The 17,522-nt window shown below is 38.8% G+C and overlaps 1 protein-coding gene across 1 annotated transcript in view; it reads right to left on the bottom strand.

Moving 5' to 3' along the window:
- The window catches only part of aff2 (AF4/FMR2 family, member 2), a 386,660-nt gene that overhangs the window by 146,368 nt on the left and 222,770 nt on the right, over positions 1–17,522 (bottom strand). Inside the window, exons 5-7 of the mRNA XM_067457882.1 lie at positions 14,635–14,721; positions 11,321–11,354; positions 11,111–11,165 (exon numbers count right to left, since the gene is read on the bottom strand). Of these exons, the coding sequence (XP_067313983.1) occupies positions 11,111–11,165; positions 11,321–11,354; positions 14,635–14,721 (176 nt within the window). The remainder of the gene's footprint in view (positions 1–11,110; positions 11,166–11,320; positions 11,355–14,634; positions 14,722–17,522) is intronic.

Raw genomic sequence — 17,522 nt, 5'->3', positions numbered from 1 at the left:
AACCACTTTATTGTACACATGGTGATTTGTGCATGGTGCATCAGACGATCAGAGAACAGTCCATGAGCGTGCCATCCAAAAACACTTTCAGGCTGAAGTCCATGCCCTGACCTTCTTCTCGACTCCATGACACCATTAACCCGGACAGCTTGTCATCTTAATACGGTGTACTGATCCAGTTCTTCTGGGCTGGACTTTGCCACTGAGTCACACACCTCTATAATAACCCCCCCCCCCCCCCCCATCCCTGTTACCCCACACCTCCTCCCGCCCCATAACTACTATTATTAGACGTGGCTCTGGTTATTTTTTATAGCGACCACCATAGGTGCCAAATTGCCATTTAAGAGTGTCCCTCTGGGTTCTCTCTTCTTGTTGTTATTTGATGGTGACAGGCTCCTTTGTTAAGGAGAGCTTTCCCTTAGCCCACTTAGCTTAGCGCTTTGACAGCTCCACAATAGAAGCCTTTTCTCCAGCGAGCTGCCAGGCGACCAGATGTGGGGGGAGGAGGGGAAGCACTCTCGAGAGGAATCGTGTGTGTGGGTAATGACAGGGTGGGCGACTGTCACCCTTGTACTACATGTCAACATTGACGTGCTGGAATTAATATTCAGAGGTGAGCGGGGAACGGGGTTCTGATCTAGCAGAGCTAAGAGTATATATACGTATGGATATTGCTAACAGAGGGCAATAAATGTACGTTTATGACAGGATTTTATATTGAGTTTGAGGGCAGTATAGCTCTTAATAGAACAATAAACAAAAGCTCTCCCCTTACACGAACAATGACCCCTATCCGTTAGCTTTATGGCGCGGCACCTTGTTTAAAGTGCGAAACTGTTAATGCACTGAGGGTGAAGCACAAAAAGGGTGATTTTCTTCGTTTACACATGCTCCAGTATATTTGCGGTTCCTTTCCGAAAGCCTAACAGAAGAACATTTCCATCACTTCCTGAGGTCCCTGAGAAACCCTGCTTCTGGTAAAGCTGTTATGGTAGCCCCTTTGGAAATGAATCCAGGTCTTATAAAGGAATCCGAAACGGCCTTCGAGTCGCCCTTTCAATCACAGGCAAGTACATGAAAATGCACTTGGACTTGCTTGGCAGTAAATAAACACATAGTGTTTTTTTTCTTGTTGGTTTTTTTCTTTTTTTTTTCTGGGAAGACGAGAGCATGTCGGCATTGCCCTGAGACTCAGCAGCGCTCCAGTTCTGTCAACAGTATGCACGTCTAGAAAGCAACTCAAGAGGGAAGGTCTCCAGCGCTGGTGCTGCTATCCTGCTGCCACACACATCCATGCCAGCTCTCACTTGCAAAAAAAGTACTATGGAAATACCATTGTTTACAAAGGCACCCTAATAATATCATGGTAGACCAACAGTAGTAGTATCTTTTGAAGAACTTAAACGAGAGTACGATGCAAATATAATGCTATGAAATAATAGTCATTCAGTACCATAGCACACATCCAGTACCATGCTTTACCGACTGATACTCTCAGAGTGCTGACATGGTACTTTTTTTGTAAAGGCTGTTTATGTTTGAGGGCATGTCAGTCAACCCGACGTCAGCAAACCTAAAATGCGCACTACTGACTGACAGACTAAAAGAGCGCTTTAAAAAAAAGCTACACCCCTGGCTCTTTTTGCCATTTAAAAAACATTTCTCAAGGCACCTATTTCAGTGATATCTGGCAGGCAGCAGGGCAAATATGTAAGCAAGTGAGTGAATGAATGAATGAATGAATGAATGAATGAATGAATGAATGAATGAATGAATGAATGAATGAATGAATGAATGAATGAATGAATTTAAAAAAAAAAAAAAATCTCCTTTTCCAGGAGTGGAAAAGCACACATAGCAGTGGGAAATGCAAAGGCAACCCCTCTCCTCCTGTCCTCCACCCTAGGAAAACTTTGATTAAGGAGCCCCTGACGGACGAGTGCTTGAGAGGGCTGTTCTACCTCCAGCCTGTCCCATTCATCCTCACACAACCTCCCCTGTTCTGTCTCGCTCTGTCCAGAGGGTTATTTACCTTGGCCCGCAGCCACTTCCGACTCAGATTCTGAGCTGACTGGAGTGTCACATCAAGAGTCTATGTTAATGCTTGTGATGAAAAAGCACCCCCCCCTCTCCTCTCTCTCTTTCCCCTCAGAGCAGGAATTCTGTTGTCTGTGTTTATCTTCACCACTGAGGGAATGTCATAGTCTTTCAGAAGTGCTGTCTAAAAGGGATAAAAGAAAGTCCTTGCATGCTGTGAATTCAAATGTATGGAGGTAGAACACGAGTGTTTTATATGGAGAGAAAAAAAAGATGTAGGCCTATGGTGCTTTGTTCAAACCAGTTAACTATATGTCACATCATCAATAATAATGCGTGTGTGGCCATCCCAGAGGAACAATGTATTGCTCAAAAGTAGTTCTTACACAGTTCAATTAGATGCATTAGTGCATTAATGATTATTTCACAATTAGCTCAGCAGGTTTCATTTTCATTTGGACTTTGTTTCAAATGATTTTGTGAAAAACACAAATCTGAATAAAATAAAAACGACATATGAGGCGTTGCACATAGAATGTAATAAAACATTTGAGATGGTATTAACTTAACCAGAGCATGAACATGTTTGATTTATAATTTAATATAATATAATATAATATAATATAATATAATATAATATAATATAATATAATATAATATAATATAATATAATAAATATAATATAATATAATATAATATAATATAATATAATATAATATAATATAATATAATTAATATAATATAATATAATATAATATATATAATATAATATAATATAATATAATATAATACAATACAATACAATACAATATAATATAATATAATATAATATAATATAATATAATATAATATAATATAATATAATATAATTAGGACTGTCAATCGATTAAAATATTTAATCGCGATTAAGCGCATATTGTCATAAATTAAACTTAATCACACATTTTTATCAGGTGTAAATGTATCTTAAATTCATATTTTTCACGCTTTAAATACTCTAATCAACATATGGACAAATATGCACGCTTTATGCAAATGTACGTTTATTATTAAACCATACTCTGAGCAAGAAGACTAGACATAAATGTGTTTCAAAGAAATTGTTCATGTCTCTTAAGTCTAAAATTCAGAATAAGCAGTGATTTCTCTCATTTTAAGAATCTAAATAAAGGGAGTTTTTACACTGGCAGTTTAATTCACAGCAGGGCACAGTTCGTATGAGAATTTGGTAATGTGAAAGCTGTCCTGGGAGCGCACCAGTACCACACCATACCTGGAGGAGGTCCATATTCCACGAGTAGTAATATAGTGTGGCCCCTTTAAGAGATGCGCTTTCCCTATTAAACTGCCGAGCTGTTAATAATCGCATTTATGAACATGATTTCTGCTCGAGTCCTATCTCGATTATTTTCCATCGGCTGTGAAGTGAACACCACATGTCCCAAGATTCTGCGCTCAAACTTCGGCATCATCAAAGATTCGTCCAAGATTCGGCGTCATCAAACAACGTCATTGTTTTAAATAGGCGCCCTCTAGCGGACGGAAAAATTACATAGTGCCGCTTTAATGTTTACCTTTCACAATTTTGGTCAATTTAATGCATTTCATGCTCAATAATAATAATAAAAAAGTATAATAACAATAGTATTAATAAAAAATCTTCTATGGAATGGTTTACACAGATTTAATCATTTTCTTTGTCTCTTAGCCACGGCGCTGTTTGAACTCTCACATCAGATCTGAGGCTGTCTGATGAGCCTCTGACTTTGAGGTTGCAGCAGTTTAGAGCATCTTGGCATCATTAGAAACCAAAGATGAAGATCATCCACAACCATTTCCATCAAGAAGAGAGCACTTACCGCTCTCCTCTGCCCGTCCTTCTGATGACTAATTAAGCCTAATCAATTACAGTTTGATGACTCCCTGAGTTGACTTCATGTGAGATGAATGCTGTATAATGTGTGAGTTTAATGAAGGAGTAATCAGACAGGACATTGTGTACAGTACGACAACGAGCAATGGATTAAAATTGTTCCTCTAGATGCAGATCATATATGATGCACAGCACTGGATATGAAGACACCACAGGTGAATAGGGTAGAAAACAAACTAACTAACTAACAGATATTAACATACTTTTCCCAGTTGACCAATGACAATAAAGTAAGACAAAGGTTTTCTGATATGTATTGTTTAAAGATGTATTTGAGTCAGTATCTAATTAGATATGCACTAATTTGCATACATTTCCAGAACAGAAATCTGAACCCTGGATTAAGCCTGATTCAAAATGTCCATTTTATTTTGGATATCTATTTTCATCACTTTATTGATGAGTAAATACTGTCAACAGCCAGTCAAAAAAATTTTTTAGGCATAAAATTGTGTATATTGCAACCCCCTAAAATAACTTCAGAATATAGATGGGAAGAAAGCTAGAAAGTTGGGTGCTACTGAAAATGTTCTTTTTAACATTTTCTTTCCACAAAGTCAAGTTACTGAAGCAAAATAGCTTACAATCTCAAAATTGACCAGTGCAAATATAATGCAATAATGGTTTTGCCTGTGGAGTCTTGCCTTAAAGTGTCCCATTATGCTTGTTCAGATATTTCCTTTCATGCAGTGCAGCATTAAAGCTTGTATTAAAGTAAAGTTTGTGAATGAAAAAGGTCGAACGAAGATCAAAGTGCATGATAAACAAAGCTATTGTCTCGCTCCAAAAAGATGCTGTATTGCCGAAACGAGTCCTACTCCCGTTCAAAGTCATCCTCCTGTTACTTATGCTGTGTTCCAAGATGTTTTTTGAGCTCGCAAGTTATGACTTTAAACCACGACTCATGACTTTGTAGAATTCTAGGCAAAGTCACGTCAAACTGCCTCACGCTTACTGAGCTTTTTACACTGTTAAAGACTTGGATTCCCATCCTAAACATAGACAAAGTTTCAAAAACTAATGTTGGACGTTTGATATATTTGATATATATATATATATATATAACACAGTATTTCTGTGTTAAAAATACTCCTTCCGGTTTCTCACAAGTTTCGGAGAGTTTTTTTCGAGTGTGGCTCGGCTTGACGTTAATAGAGCGGAAGGTCCTTCTATGGGTCGTACGGGCTCTTCTCCCGGTAGGGTGCACACGCGTGTGACTAGAGCGAGAGAGGAAATGCATGCCCATAAACACTCCGCGCCGCGCTCCACTAGATTCCTATGGGTGACATCAAGCGACTTCAACGCTTCAGCACAGCATTCCGGGAAGGCAGCGCTGCATTTGAACCGATTTGAACGCAGAAATGACGGGAAGCTTCACAACATCGCTTCAGTCGCGTCGCAAAGTGGATCTCCACGGTCACTGCTGTCACAGGACTTCACCAAATCATACCAAAGAAGTGTGTTTTTGACGGAGCGGTCCCAGCGATAAAGGTTCGGTCCTGCTTTGGAAGCAGCCGGTGAGTAAAACTGCTTCAAATGTCTGTGCTGTTGGCTATCGTCGCGTGAGTAAACATCAGTAAACGACACGATCGCGTGCTTCGTCATTCAAATGCGCTAACGGTTACTCCATTGTTGTTCTATGTATAACGTTACACTAGTCTGACGTGCAAAACCGTTTTGCTTGCTACTGCTAATGTTTAGTCGCATACAATAGTCCATAAACCGAATCATGTCCTCATAAACTGAGAGTAAAGACACACAAATGTTGACAGGCCACTAAATACAGTACACACCACAGAGACGGACGTCCTGCTGTTGCTGTTTCTCCTGTTCAATTTATTTCAGCCTCCGAATGATTCTGGATCATATATTTATTAGCTGAGATCGATAGCCATGGGTTTCTCCAGGCTTGAGAACGTCACCGCTTTGCGCGCTCGTCATTCTTTAGCTCCGCCCACACAATACACCACCAGGCGCTCGTTTTTTTCCGGAAAGACTCGGTACAGCCCATATTTCTTTTATAAATATAATAAAACTAAAGACTAAAAATAAAGACTTTTTGGAGATATGAAGGATGCAATACTACTCTATAGGTACTCAAGATTGACATGAGATTGACTGAAACTGAGTGTTTCACCCCCCCTTTAATGCTGATGGTGAGGACAACAGTTGCATCTCATAATGAACCTCAATCTGAGTAGCATCAGTAGCCTCGTTTAATAATTCCGATTGAAAGATTTAGTGGACTGTTTACATGAGACGTTATCTAAACCGATCTGGGGTTTACATGTGCTGACGTTCAATCGCATTCATCACAGAGCAGTTTGTCTGCCGCATCAGAAATGTCGACTCTGTCCTTTCCAGAGGCTGGAATGTGTTCGCGGATGCCATAGCAACTCTCAACGGCCACCAGGACTTATACGGTTTTATAAAAGTTATTTATTTATTGTAAAGTGTAATCATCTATGTCTGTGTCATTATGCCAACATTATCTTCATAACTTCTAACGAAATAAAAAAGTTTACCCCTCAGAAATATTAACTTCCCTCTCAACATTATAGCCTGCGTGTGAGCACGGCGCGCGGCCAGTGGTGAAGGCGCGTGCTGTGTATCACGTCATATAAGGACGTACACTCAAAAGTAATCGGGGCAGGTCGTTTACATGGTTAAATTTTTCGTTTGATTGGTTCATGAAAAGGTTTATCCCACCCATCTCAAACCGATTACAATTTCATTCGGTTTGGGCATTTTTATTCCTATTGAGGTGTTTATATGGAGCATTTTCATTTGGATTGGACTTTTAAACCGATTACAGTGCTCCATGTAAACGCACCTACTGAGAAATGTCTTGCTGAAGGTTCGGTTTGAATAACTAGTTCTTCCATTGTTTCATCATCGATTTGGACATAATGATATGATAAAACCGACGTCATCGTCACTGTCTTTACAGTGTGTACAATCCCTGAGCTTTAGGAAGCCTACGGAGCTGAAGTTCAGTTATGGTAATGAGCTTTTAGCATCTGAAACACAAACTGTACATGGAAACCAATCTCAACAGACTGGGCCGTCTGACCAATCAAAGCAGAGTAGCTTGCAGAAAAGAGGTGATTGGAGAGACACAGGCTTAATCCGACGGAGACACAGGCTTAAAAATCCATTTGACGGAGAGATTGAAAACGAGTGAGTGAATTTGTACAGCCGTCGAGTGTACATCAGCTGTGCGCTTGTTACTGCGGTGTAATGTGGAATTGAATGAGTGCACTCACTAACGTCCACTATGGTTTTAGACACCACTACAAATGAACATCCCCTCAAATAAAGCCACTATTAAGGGGTATCAGGGGCGATTTCGGATTCAGCTTAAATCTTCACAAAAGTCATATTAGAATCATTAAAAAATGTGGTGCTGTGCAATGTATATTATGAGAAAATGAAAGACAACTCATGCATGTAAACCTGCTGTAGGAGACGAAAAAGGAGTCTTTAAAATAGCATAATAGGGCACTTTCAGTGAAGGTGCTGGTCAAATAAAACACATAGATATTTATAAATACAAAATTCCAGTCAGCATAGTGGTATGTAACACCATAATAATATCCTCAGGCAGAACGTGCCAGGGAAGCGACATCCCTGAGAATATCTAATCTACCAGTAGAGGCTATCCTTGGCTTGCGGCCCTGTCTGTGTTTGACACCGGCCCATATTCTCTGGTGTGCTCTCACAGACGGTGGGAAAAGCGCCAGTTGAGTGTGACTAATATCAGGCTCCGAGTAAATTACACCGCTGATCACCGCCACTCGCAAGGAGGTTACAAAATGGCCGATCTGCCGAGGAAAAGTGCCGTTTTACGACTCCTCACCACGGTAAACTTCAAATTAAAGCCTCTGTACTATCCACCTAATGGATGATTGTGGCACAAGTGGGAGAGATTCAAGTGCTAAAGGTTTATAAGATGGCATATCTGAATCCTCCGTGTTAGTCTTGAGGTATCGGTGTGGTAGAGTGAGGAATTTTACTGCCCGAGGTTGTGCGAGTTAACAACACTTAGCAAAGACATCTAGTCAAGACATTGCTTTTTCATGGTATTATAAAGCTCACTTGTGCATCATAAGTGGATCCAATTAAATTGTGCATTGTCCCGTCAATGAAATCAATGTAATCTCATCCATGCTTGTGTTCCGTTCAAGCATGGCGCATAGACGACAAACTTGCATTTGTTATCCCCCCTTGACATTCAAAGGCTGCTTGATATCATGTAACATATCTGTCAACACGATATTTCCCTGATATTCATTTCTGTCTTCACAACAATTCAAACATTCAGGCTAAGTTCATGCAGTCAGCTCTCGAGGACAAAGCCAGTATTGACAGAAATGTCCTTGCCCCGAGGGCTGCATCCCTAAACATTTGGACTGGTTAAATCATTTAAGACCTTTCAGATATCTTGCACATAATTGAGAGGAATACAAGCGGGGTGATTTTGAGCAGAAGCAAAGGAATAATGGAGCAGTGTAAGAAGACAGTGAGATATGCGAAAGGCATGCGGTAAACATGAAGAGCAGTGCTCAAGGCTTGCTCTGGGTCTCTGGAAGGAAGAGAAAATGACATATCAGAGACTGGGGCCAGATCAGCAGATAACGGCAGCCTTTAAGTGGCTTCCGCGAGTAAACAATGCAGCATTCCTCCAGCTATTGTTTGCAGTATCACCCCATCGCTGCCTCTACAAACCAACACACACACACTTTCATTTGTTTGACTTTGTCATAACTGTTTGGAAACCTGCCGTTGGACAGAATTTGACAACACTAAGGTTTAATACTTTTTTGGTATTCATTCAGAAAGAAGTTTCAAGTGAATCCCTCATGGTATTAAACCCATCTGTGTCTTAGCACAAAGCAAAAGTACAGTTAACATCTGTAAACCATTATACATTTACTTACAAATTACTAGCAACAATCGTCAAGTTTCCAAGCACTTTTATAGATAAAGCAAAAATACACAAAAAGTTTTACGATGACAACTACTAAACCACGCATGCCTACCACTTTCGAAAGCTATGCTCGTCACAAAATTACAACTCACTAGCTGAAGTACCTGATGATTTTGAATGAGAAGAAGATGAGAAAACAGTAAAATTGCAACTGGAAGTTTATCGTAGGGATAGTTCACCCAAATCCCTGTTGACTTCCATAGTATTTTTTTTCTTCTTCTCTCAATACTATGAAAGTCAAATGGGGACCAGCAACCATTTGATAAGCAACATTCTTTAAAATATCTCTCTTTATGCTCATTTTTGGGTGAACTATCCCTTTAAGTGTCAAGAATTGGACAGTTGGTGTCATAAATATGCCTAATGACATTAACACAAGAATTTTGGCAAATGCCTTAAAAAAAAATGTTCTCAAATTGTAAAAACAATGTTTTCTTGCTTTACCTTATTTCACTTTATCACTTTATTGTAGGGTTCAATTCTCGCCATTAACTAGTTGCTTATTAGCATGCATTATAGGATATTGGCTATTTATTGTTTAAACCTAACAACTAATTGGAAGTTTATTGAGGCAAAGGTCATAGTTAAAGGGTTAGTTCACCCAAAAATGAAAATTATTTCATTAATCACTCACCCTAATGTAATTGGACACCCATAACATCTTCGTTCCTCTTCGGAACACAAATGAAGATATTTTTGTATTTTTGTTGAAAGCTGATGGCTGAGAAAGGCTTCAGATAGGCCTCCATTGGCATTCAGTACATTCCCACTGACCCACTCACAAGACCCATAAAAGGCACTAAAGACTTCGTTACAAAGTCCATCTCACTACAGTGGCTGTACAATCATTTTACCAAGCAACGAGGATGCAAAGCCTGATGCAAAGCCCGAATGCAAAGCCCGATGCAGTTTAATTTTAACGTCCAGTGCCACGATGTTTAAATAGCAAATGCATTCACGCCCATCTGATCACCCCTGGGCGTGCTGGACTGAAAACAAGGTGTTTAGGCGCATTGTTGGCGCAGTGCTATTTTGAGGAACTGAAAACGATTGTAAAAAAACCTGGTCTAAAGTCAATAGCAGCGTTTTGTCCCCCGTTATTTAAAGGGCGTGTTAGTAATATAGGCGGTGAACAACTTAAGGAACACTCTGCTTATTACACACACACAGGGACGCAGGGGCGCACAGCAGCAAACACACACATTTTTAAATATAAAAAATAAAAGGATTTCTCTCTGGAGAAGCGTTCAGTCTATCCGTTCGCAAATTCCTCCATGTACGTAAATAGCGAATTCGCCATGGTGCAAGCGCAACTGGCTTTTAAAGGGAATGGGAGATGAGATATTTTTTTTCTGTTGTTACACTTGTAAAAGTGCAATTGTGCCATGTGCTTCAGACCAGGCACTCAGGTTGTTAAAATAGGGCTCTTTATTTAAAAAAAATATATTTCCGTAAAGTTCCTTAAAGCCCGGGATACATTTTAATTGGCTGGTCATTAGACATAGATCATAGGTAGCAGCAAACACACTGTGCGGTGATCATATTGAATTACTGACACTGTCAGAAAATGATTGTAGGCTATCTTTGGTCTCAAGATCGTGACACTGGCCATCTTTGAACTTCTCTCACTGTACAACATAGTACCGCCGATTAGATCGCAAAAAATCGACACGATTGTTTCATGATGGGAATCTTTCATCTGTGACAGCCGAAAATCGGGCAATGCATCCCGGGCTTTAATCACTACAGTTTTACACTATAAACACCAGATTTCTTTTTCTATAGACATAAATAATGCAATGCATTATGTTCCATTTTAGAAGCCTGAAGAAAATGAGGCAAAAAATATATTGCAAGACAGTATGTTTAGAAGAATATAATATGTGTCCTCTTCAGTCAATGGCATTTCACTGACATCAAATAAGGTGTCAATAAATATGTCTAGGAAAGGGCAAATGACGTGCATAGGTTAACAGGTTAAAGAGAAGGACCACCATTTGCAATGTTTGTTTTCCCCTCAGCTGGGAATTGGTCAGACGTGTTTCACTGGGAAATGTTTGACAGGGGAACAAAGCAAAGACTGTGAACTTATTCCATCTCTTTCTCTCTTTCTCCACTCTCAAATAATTCATCAAATGAATACTCACGACTTCTGTGGTACCGACTTGGTTGCAGGCTTGTTACTAGGAACATTGCAGCGTTCTGTGAAAAGAATTTCACAAATATAAGCAATCAGGTTTGACTGCACACCAAATACCAGGAATATGGCACATGAAAATCTGAAGTGTATTGCTTTTATTTTGTGCTTTTTATTCAGTACTGTAAAATGTGACATGTAGAAGCAAGATGTTCCTTACTTCCATTGTATCCTGAGGTCACAAGCTGGGAATCCTGCAATAGAAAGAGAGAGATAGATGCAGTCAAAGACAACAACTAAAAACTGAAAATAATAAAATAAAAACAAGCATGATGATAAAATCTGACAACAACAACAACAACAACAACAAAAAAACATGAGTGCTACATTCTGTGCATTAACTCACATGGAGCAGCCACAGATGGGAAATAGTTCTGCTGATAGCTTTAATTGATTTTACACTAATACAATTAGAGCAGGCACACAAATCACACTTGAGCGGTAAGCGGTGCGGTGGAGAGATGTCTGCGCCCGCCGATGGCACATTACTTTGGGATTTATAGAGTCAGCGTATTATTAGCAGTGTCATCCAGGCCAACTTATGAGATTCAGACCATGCCCTATTAAGAGGCAAACGGCAGACGCCACGGCTAAGAGAAAAGAGCATCATGGGATTTGAAGGGAACTTGAGTGTAAAGTCCAGAGCTTACACATTTTATTTTTTTCTTTTCTTTAAAGGGATAGTTCACTTTGAAATTAAATTTTGATATGCTTTAGCTTACCTCATGGGCATCCGAGATGTAGGAGTATTTGTTTCCCCAGTAGTTTCAATTTTGATCATTTTAGGTCAAACTGTTCTTGTCTGTGCCTCACATAATGCAGGTCTATGGTCACCACCTCAAAGAGCATACACAGAGAAGTCCAAATTAAACAATCCCCCATCGTAAGTACACACTGATGGCCTAAGACATGAAATGAGCGGTTTGTGTGAGAAAACGAACAGTATTTATATCGTTTTTACCTCTTGTACACCACAGGAAACACGCATGCGCGCCCTCGGATCAGTCGGACGTAGTGATGTACAAGAGGTAAAAACGGTATAAATACTGTTCGTTTTCTCACACAAACCGCTCGTTTCATGTCTTAGGCCATCAGTGTGTACTTACGATGGGGGATTGTTTAATTTGGACTTCTCTGTGTATGCTCTTTGAGGTGGTGACCATAGACCTGCATTATGTGAGGCACAGACAAGAACGGTTTGACCTAAAATGATCAAAATTGAAACTACTGGGGAAACAAATACTCCTACATCTCGGATGCCCATGAGGTAAGCTAAAACATATCAAAATTTAAATTCAAAGTGAACTATCCCTTTAACAGGCCTGTTATTTCAATTTAGAATATCATTCCCAAACTCTGCAGGTTTATTCTCACAGGTAAAACCACTGATTAAATGGTTTAACCTGTCATATAATACACATGGACAGTAGAATAACTGGCCAAAGCAGCTGAGAGGAAAATACATTCTGACATCATGCTAATGACAGTCCTTCCAACATCTCAGGACGCCTGTCGCATGACATCGGGTGAAGAGTGTCACATAAGCGTTATGAAAACAGCCCAAAGTCTGCTCAGACAAAAAAAAAAAAAAAAAAAAAAAAAAATATATATATATATATATATATATATATATATATATATAATTATATATAACTATTTATAATATAAATTATAACCAGATTTACCTGCAAATATTATGATGCTGAATGTTAACAATGTAACCGAGAGTGAGATTTTCAGTATGTAAATGTTGCATTTCCTAAAGTAGTTTATAAAAAAACTAAGTAGTTATTAGATTATAACTAAGTAGATTATAAAAATATCCTGTTTAAATTGTGTCTGTGCAAACCATTTGAGGTTAATCAGTTCTAGAAACTCTGTAGAAAAAAAACAATATTTGTATCTGTAAAAACACCAATCAGACATAACACTATGACAGGTGAAGTGAATAACACTGATTAATCTCTTCATCAAGGCACTTATTAGTGGGTGCATTTTCCCCTCAAAGTTGATGTGTTAGATGCAGGAAAAATGGGCAAGTGTCATGATTTGAGGGAGTTTGACCAGGGCCAAATTGTGATGCTAGATGACTGGGTCAGAGCATCTCCAAAACTGCAGCTCTTGTGGGGTGTACCCGGTCTGCAGTGGTCAGTATATATCAAGTGGCCCAAGGAAGGAACAGGCGACAGGGTCATGGGCGCCCAAGGCTCATTGATGAACGTGAGGAGCGAAGGCTGGCCCGTGTGGCCCGATCAAACAGACAAGCTGCTGTAGCTCAAATTGCTCAAGAAGTTAATGCTGATTCTGATAGAAATGTGTCAGAATACACAGTGCATCACAGTTTGTTGCGTATGGTGCTGCCCAGCCGCAGACCAGTCAGGGTGCTCATGCTGACCCCTGTCCACCACCGAAAGCGCCATTAGTGGGCGTCTGAGCATTAGAATTGGACCATGCAGCAACTGAACAAGGTGGCCTGGTCTGATGAATCACGTTTTTTTTATCACATGGATGGCCGGTTGCGTGTCCGTCGCTAACCTGGGGAACACATGACACCAGGATGCACTATGGGAAGAAGGCAAGCCGGATGGAGGCAGTATGCCATCCATGTGGATGTTACTTTGACACATACCACCTACCTAATAAAGTTATCGGTGTATCTCAAAATGATTTGTATCTTTATCCGAATAAAACCGAAAGTGGGTTTAAAGGGAAAGGGTTTTGGGAACCTTTAATAATACATATTTGTATTTATTATAAAATGTATTGGTTCCCAATAAATAAATATGTGTAATCTTATAATCAATACAATAATATAAAACAAGGAGTTTAGTCAGGGCAATTATCCACAACCTACAATTAGAGTCAAACTATATTAAAATAGCTGATTAGGGAACATTTTAGATTAGGGAACTTTTACTATGCATAAAAATGCAAATATGAACAAACTATAGGCTACATAATAAATGCGGTCTGTGGAAGAGCACAAGCAAGAGAAAAATATAGGCCAATTATGCAGTCTATCTTATTTTACATAGTTAAAAAAACATTTAAATAGACATATCAATTACTAGAGTATGTGTATGATGTCGATTTTAGCTGATATTACTATTGGCAATATATGATGCAATGACACAATAAGTTATGTGACTTTGGGCATATCCCACTATTTACCATATGTTTGTGTATGCTGCATTTTTGTTTGTTAGAGTATTGCATTGTTACCATAGAAACACGCTAACATCAAATTGTAATGAATACACACAACATAAGTGTGAGCCTCCGATGGCGTGTGGAGTTACTGCTTATCAAGGTGTCTGAGTAGGCAGTAGACAACTCACTCGGTTTTTGAACAGAGCCAGAACCAGAGAGAGAGAGAGAGAGAGAGAGAGAGAGAGAGAGAGAGAGAGAGAGAGAGAGAGAGAGAGAGAGAGAGAGAGAGAGAGAGAGAGAGAGAGAGAGAGAGAGAGAGCCCACCTTTGAAGGGATTGGAAACTTGGTCTGTTCAGCTTTTCCTGGTGTGTGGATGGCAGTGAGAGGTGGAGGCCAGGAGTGGGTCATCTCCTACAGGAGAACAACAATAACACAATAATAATTATTATTATAGCACATACAGATCGACAGACAGACAGAAAGGCAGACAGAAAGGCAGACAGACAGACAACTTACAGACAGACAGACAGACAGACAGACAGAACTTACAGACAGACAGACAGACAGACAGACAGACAGACAGACAGACAGACAGACAGACAGACAGACAGACAGACAGATAGATAGATAGATAGATAGATAGATAGATAGATAGATAGATAGATAGATAGATAGATAGATAGATAGATAGATAGATAGATAGATAGATAGATAGATAGATAGATAGATAGATAGATAGATAGATAGATAGATAGATAGATAGATAGATAGATAGATAGATAGATAGATAGATAGATAGATAACTTGAAAGAGCACAAATACACAAATAAACATCTTGTTGAATTATCAGAAGTGATGGCGAAAATGACAATTACAAGCGATCACAGATAATCCCTCTGAAGAGAGCTTGTTTATTAAATGTTGTTCCAAGAAATCTACCATCTTGCCTAATGACATCACACGCAAGAATACTGAGAATCCTCTGGGGCAAGTATGGCACACTCTCTCCAAAGAAAACCTGTGTTATTACATTCCAGAAAAATGCACACAAAATCCATTCATTTCTCCGAGCTTCAGTGGGGGCAAGGCATGGCGGTGGAAGCTTTGAGTTGCAAATGAAATTTATTAAAAGCAACGGAGCGTTGCTCCTGGAGCCAAACAAGGTTATCCAAACACAAGCAGGCCGGATCAGAGACTGTTTACTCTTATGGTTCTTGGACAGCTCAGCTATACATCCCACACATATCTGTGTTCAGATGGGAAACATTTCGTTCGGACAACCTTCAGTGTCCTTAGAAATATTAGCAACGTGCTACATTTGAATTACATACTAAAATATCATTAATACTTTTCTCTTTTTGCCTTCCTCTTGATTCCCTTAATACTTAAAAACATATGAATGTATTGGCATAGATTTCAACCCAAGTAAAATGTATTAAAACAAAAGGAAGTACGCATTTCAAACATAAAATTTAACAAAAAGATGTGTTAGTTTTCAAATATTAAAATATTAGATATACTGTTCAAAACTTGTGACTTCTTTCCTCTAGTAAAAAAACACCAGTTGACTGGAAGTCATTGCAACAATAGGATATAAGTTCTGAGAAAAGCTTCTGCAGCATTATTGGATTGCTACATTGTATCCAATGCAAAGACATTCATACTCTACTACTCTACACACAGACGTTTGACGGACAGGAACATCTCAGTGCACATGACACTGCTAAGTGGATAAAGTGTGTCTGCATGCTCTCATATGATTTCCACATGCCTCAAAGTCAAGTGCTCGGGATCTACCAGACAAACACGTTCTACATTAACTCACTGTATATAGTTTCATATTGTTTACATATGTCACACACACACACACAAATATTTAAATCTAGCTTGTCATCATTTATTGTCATTGATGAAGCACATTCATCATTAAGATATCCTCAGCCATTCTAAAATCCAGCTAAATCTGCAAATCTGTTCAACCTGGCTCTGGTCAAGATGTTTTATGACCAATGGTATTATGAAATGGGAATGTGTGCATGAGCCCTGATCAGGATTTTCTGCTCTTTGGAATGTGTGTTGATGGCTTAGACTTTTTCTCCATGGAGAATCACTTTACTTCATGGACCTCTTTGAGAACAGGGGTTTAATGGTCTAAATGGCCTTTGATGCAGTGTCTCCAGTCTTTCAGAAGAGAAGGGGTTGATCTAGACGTAAACAAGGTCATTGCGATTTTTGGTCACACTCTAGGGTCCAATTCTCATGATGTCATTTTTACCAGAGGTGGACAAAGTACACAAATTTTACTTGAGTAAAAGTAAAAGTACTACTGGTCAAATATTACTCTGTTACAAGTGAAAGTTGTAAAAACAGATTTTTACTCAAGTAAAAGTACAGAAGTATTTGTTTTTAAAAGTACTTATGTATAAAAGTAAATTTCCTTTTTTATGCCAATGCATTATTTTATTATTGTTGTATAAATGCACACTGTCATCATGGTTTAAGTCATTCAGTGATGCTCCATCTGACGTACTATCATATGACTAACTTAAACTAATTAAAATACTTGTTTATAAGTTACAAAGCTCTTTACAAAGCTGCTGTCACTTTAAGACCGAATGCACGGATCCAATACACTGATACACTTCTGATATTCTCCCAACTTTACTCTTCTATTTCTCCCAGACGTTTATATTTTTAATATTTTTTAAGACATGCACCAAGTGTATGCCAACTAAACTAATCTTGATTTAAAAAAAAAAAACTGAAACATACTTTCTAAGTATGTCTATTGGTGCACACACTTGTGCCTAAGAACCGTCTTCTTCCATTTTGCTATGAACTGATCAGTTTATATTTTACATATACATTTTTGTATTTTTGAAAAAGTAGGCAAAATGTATATGACCCTATAAGAGTGATTCCTGATAGACTGTCTGAAACAACAACAAAAAACCTTTTAAAGAAGGAAAAAATCATCCTCTGACTTTCAGAGGTGCTACAGAAACGACTTTCGACCTAGATAGAAATGTGGTGGAGTAAAAAGCACGATATTTGTCTTTCAAATGTAGTGAAGTAAAAGTCATAAGTTTCCAGAAAAAATAATACTCAAGTAAAGTACAGATACTCAAAAAGTGTACTTAAGTACAGTACTCAAGTAAATGTACGTAGTTACTGTCCACCTCTGATTTTTACGTTCGCTAGAGGGCGCCTAT

Source organism: Pseudorasbora parva, chromosome 11, assembly GCF_024679245.1.
Source record: "Pseudorasbora parva isolate DD20220531a chromosome 11, ASM2467924v1, whole genome shotgun sequence".
Classification (NCBI taxonomy): Eukaryota; Metazoa; Chordata; class Actinopteri; order Cypriniformes; family Gobionidae; genus Pseudorasbora; species Pseudorasbora parva.
The sequence above is the reverse complement of the archived record's forward strand: the minus strand, read 5'-3'. Positions and strand labels throughout refer to the sequence as shown.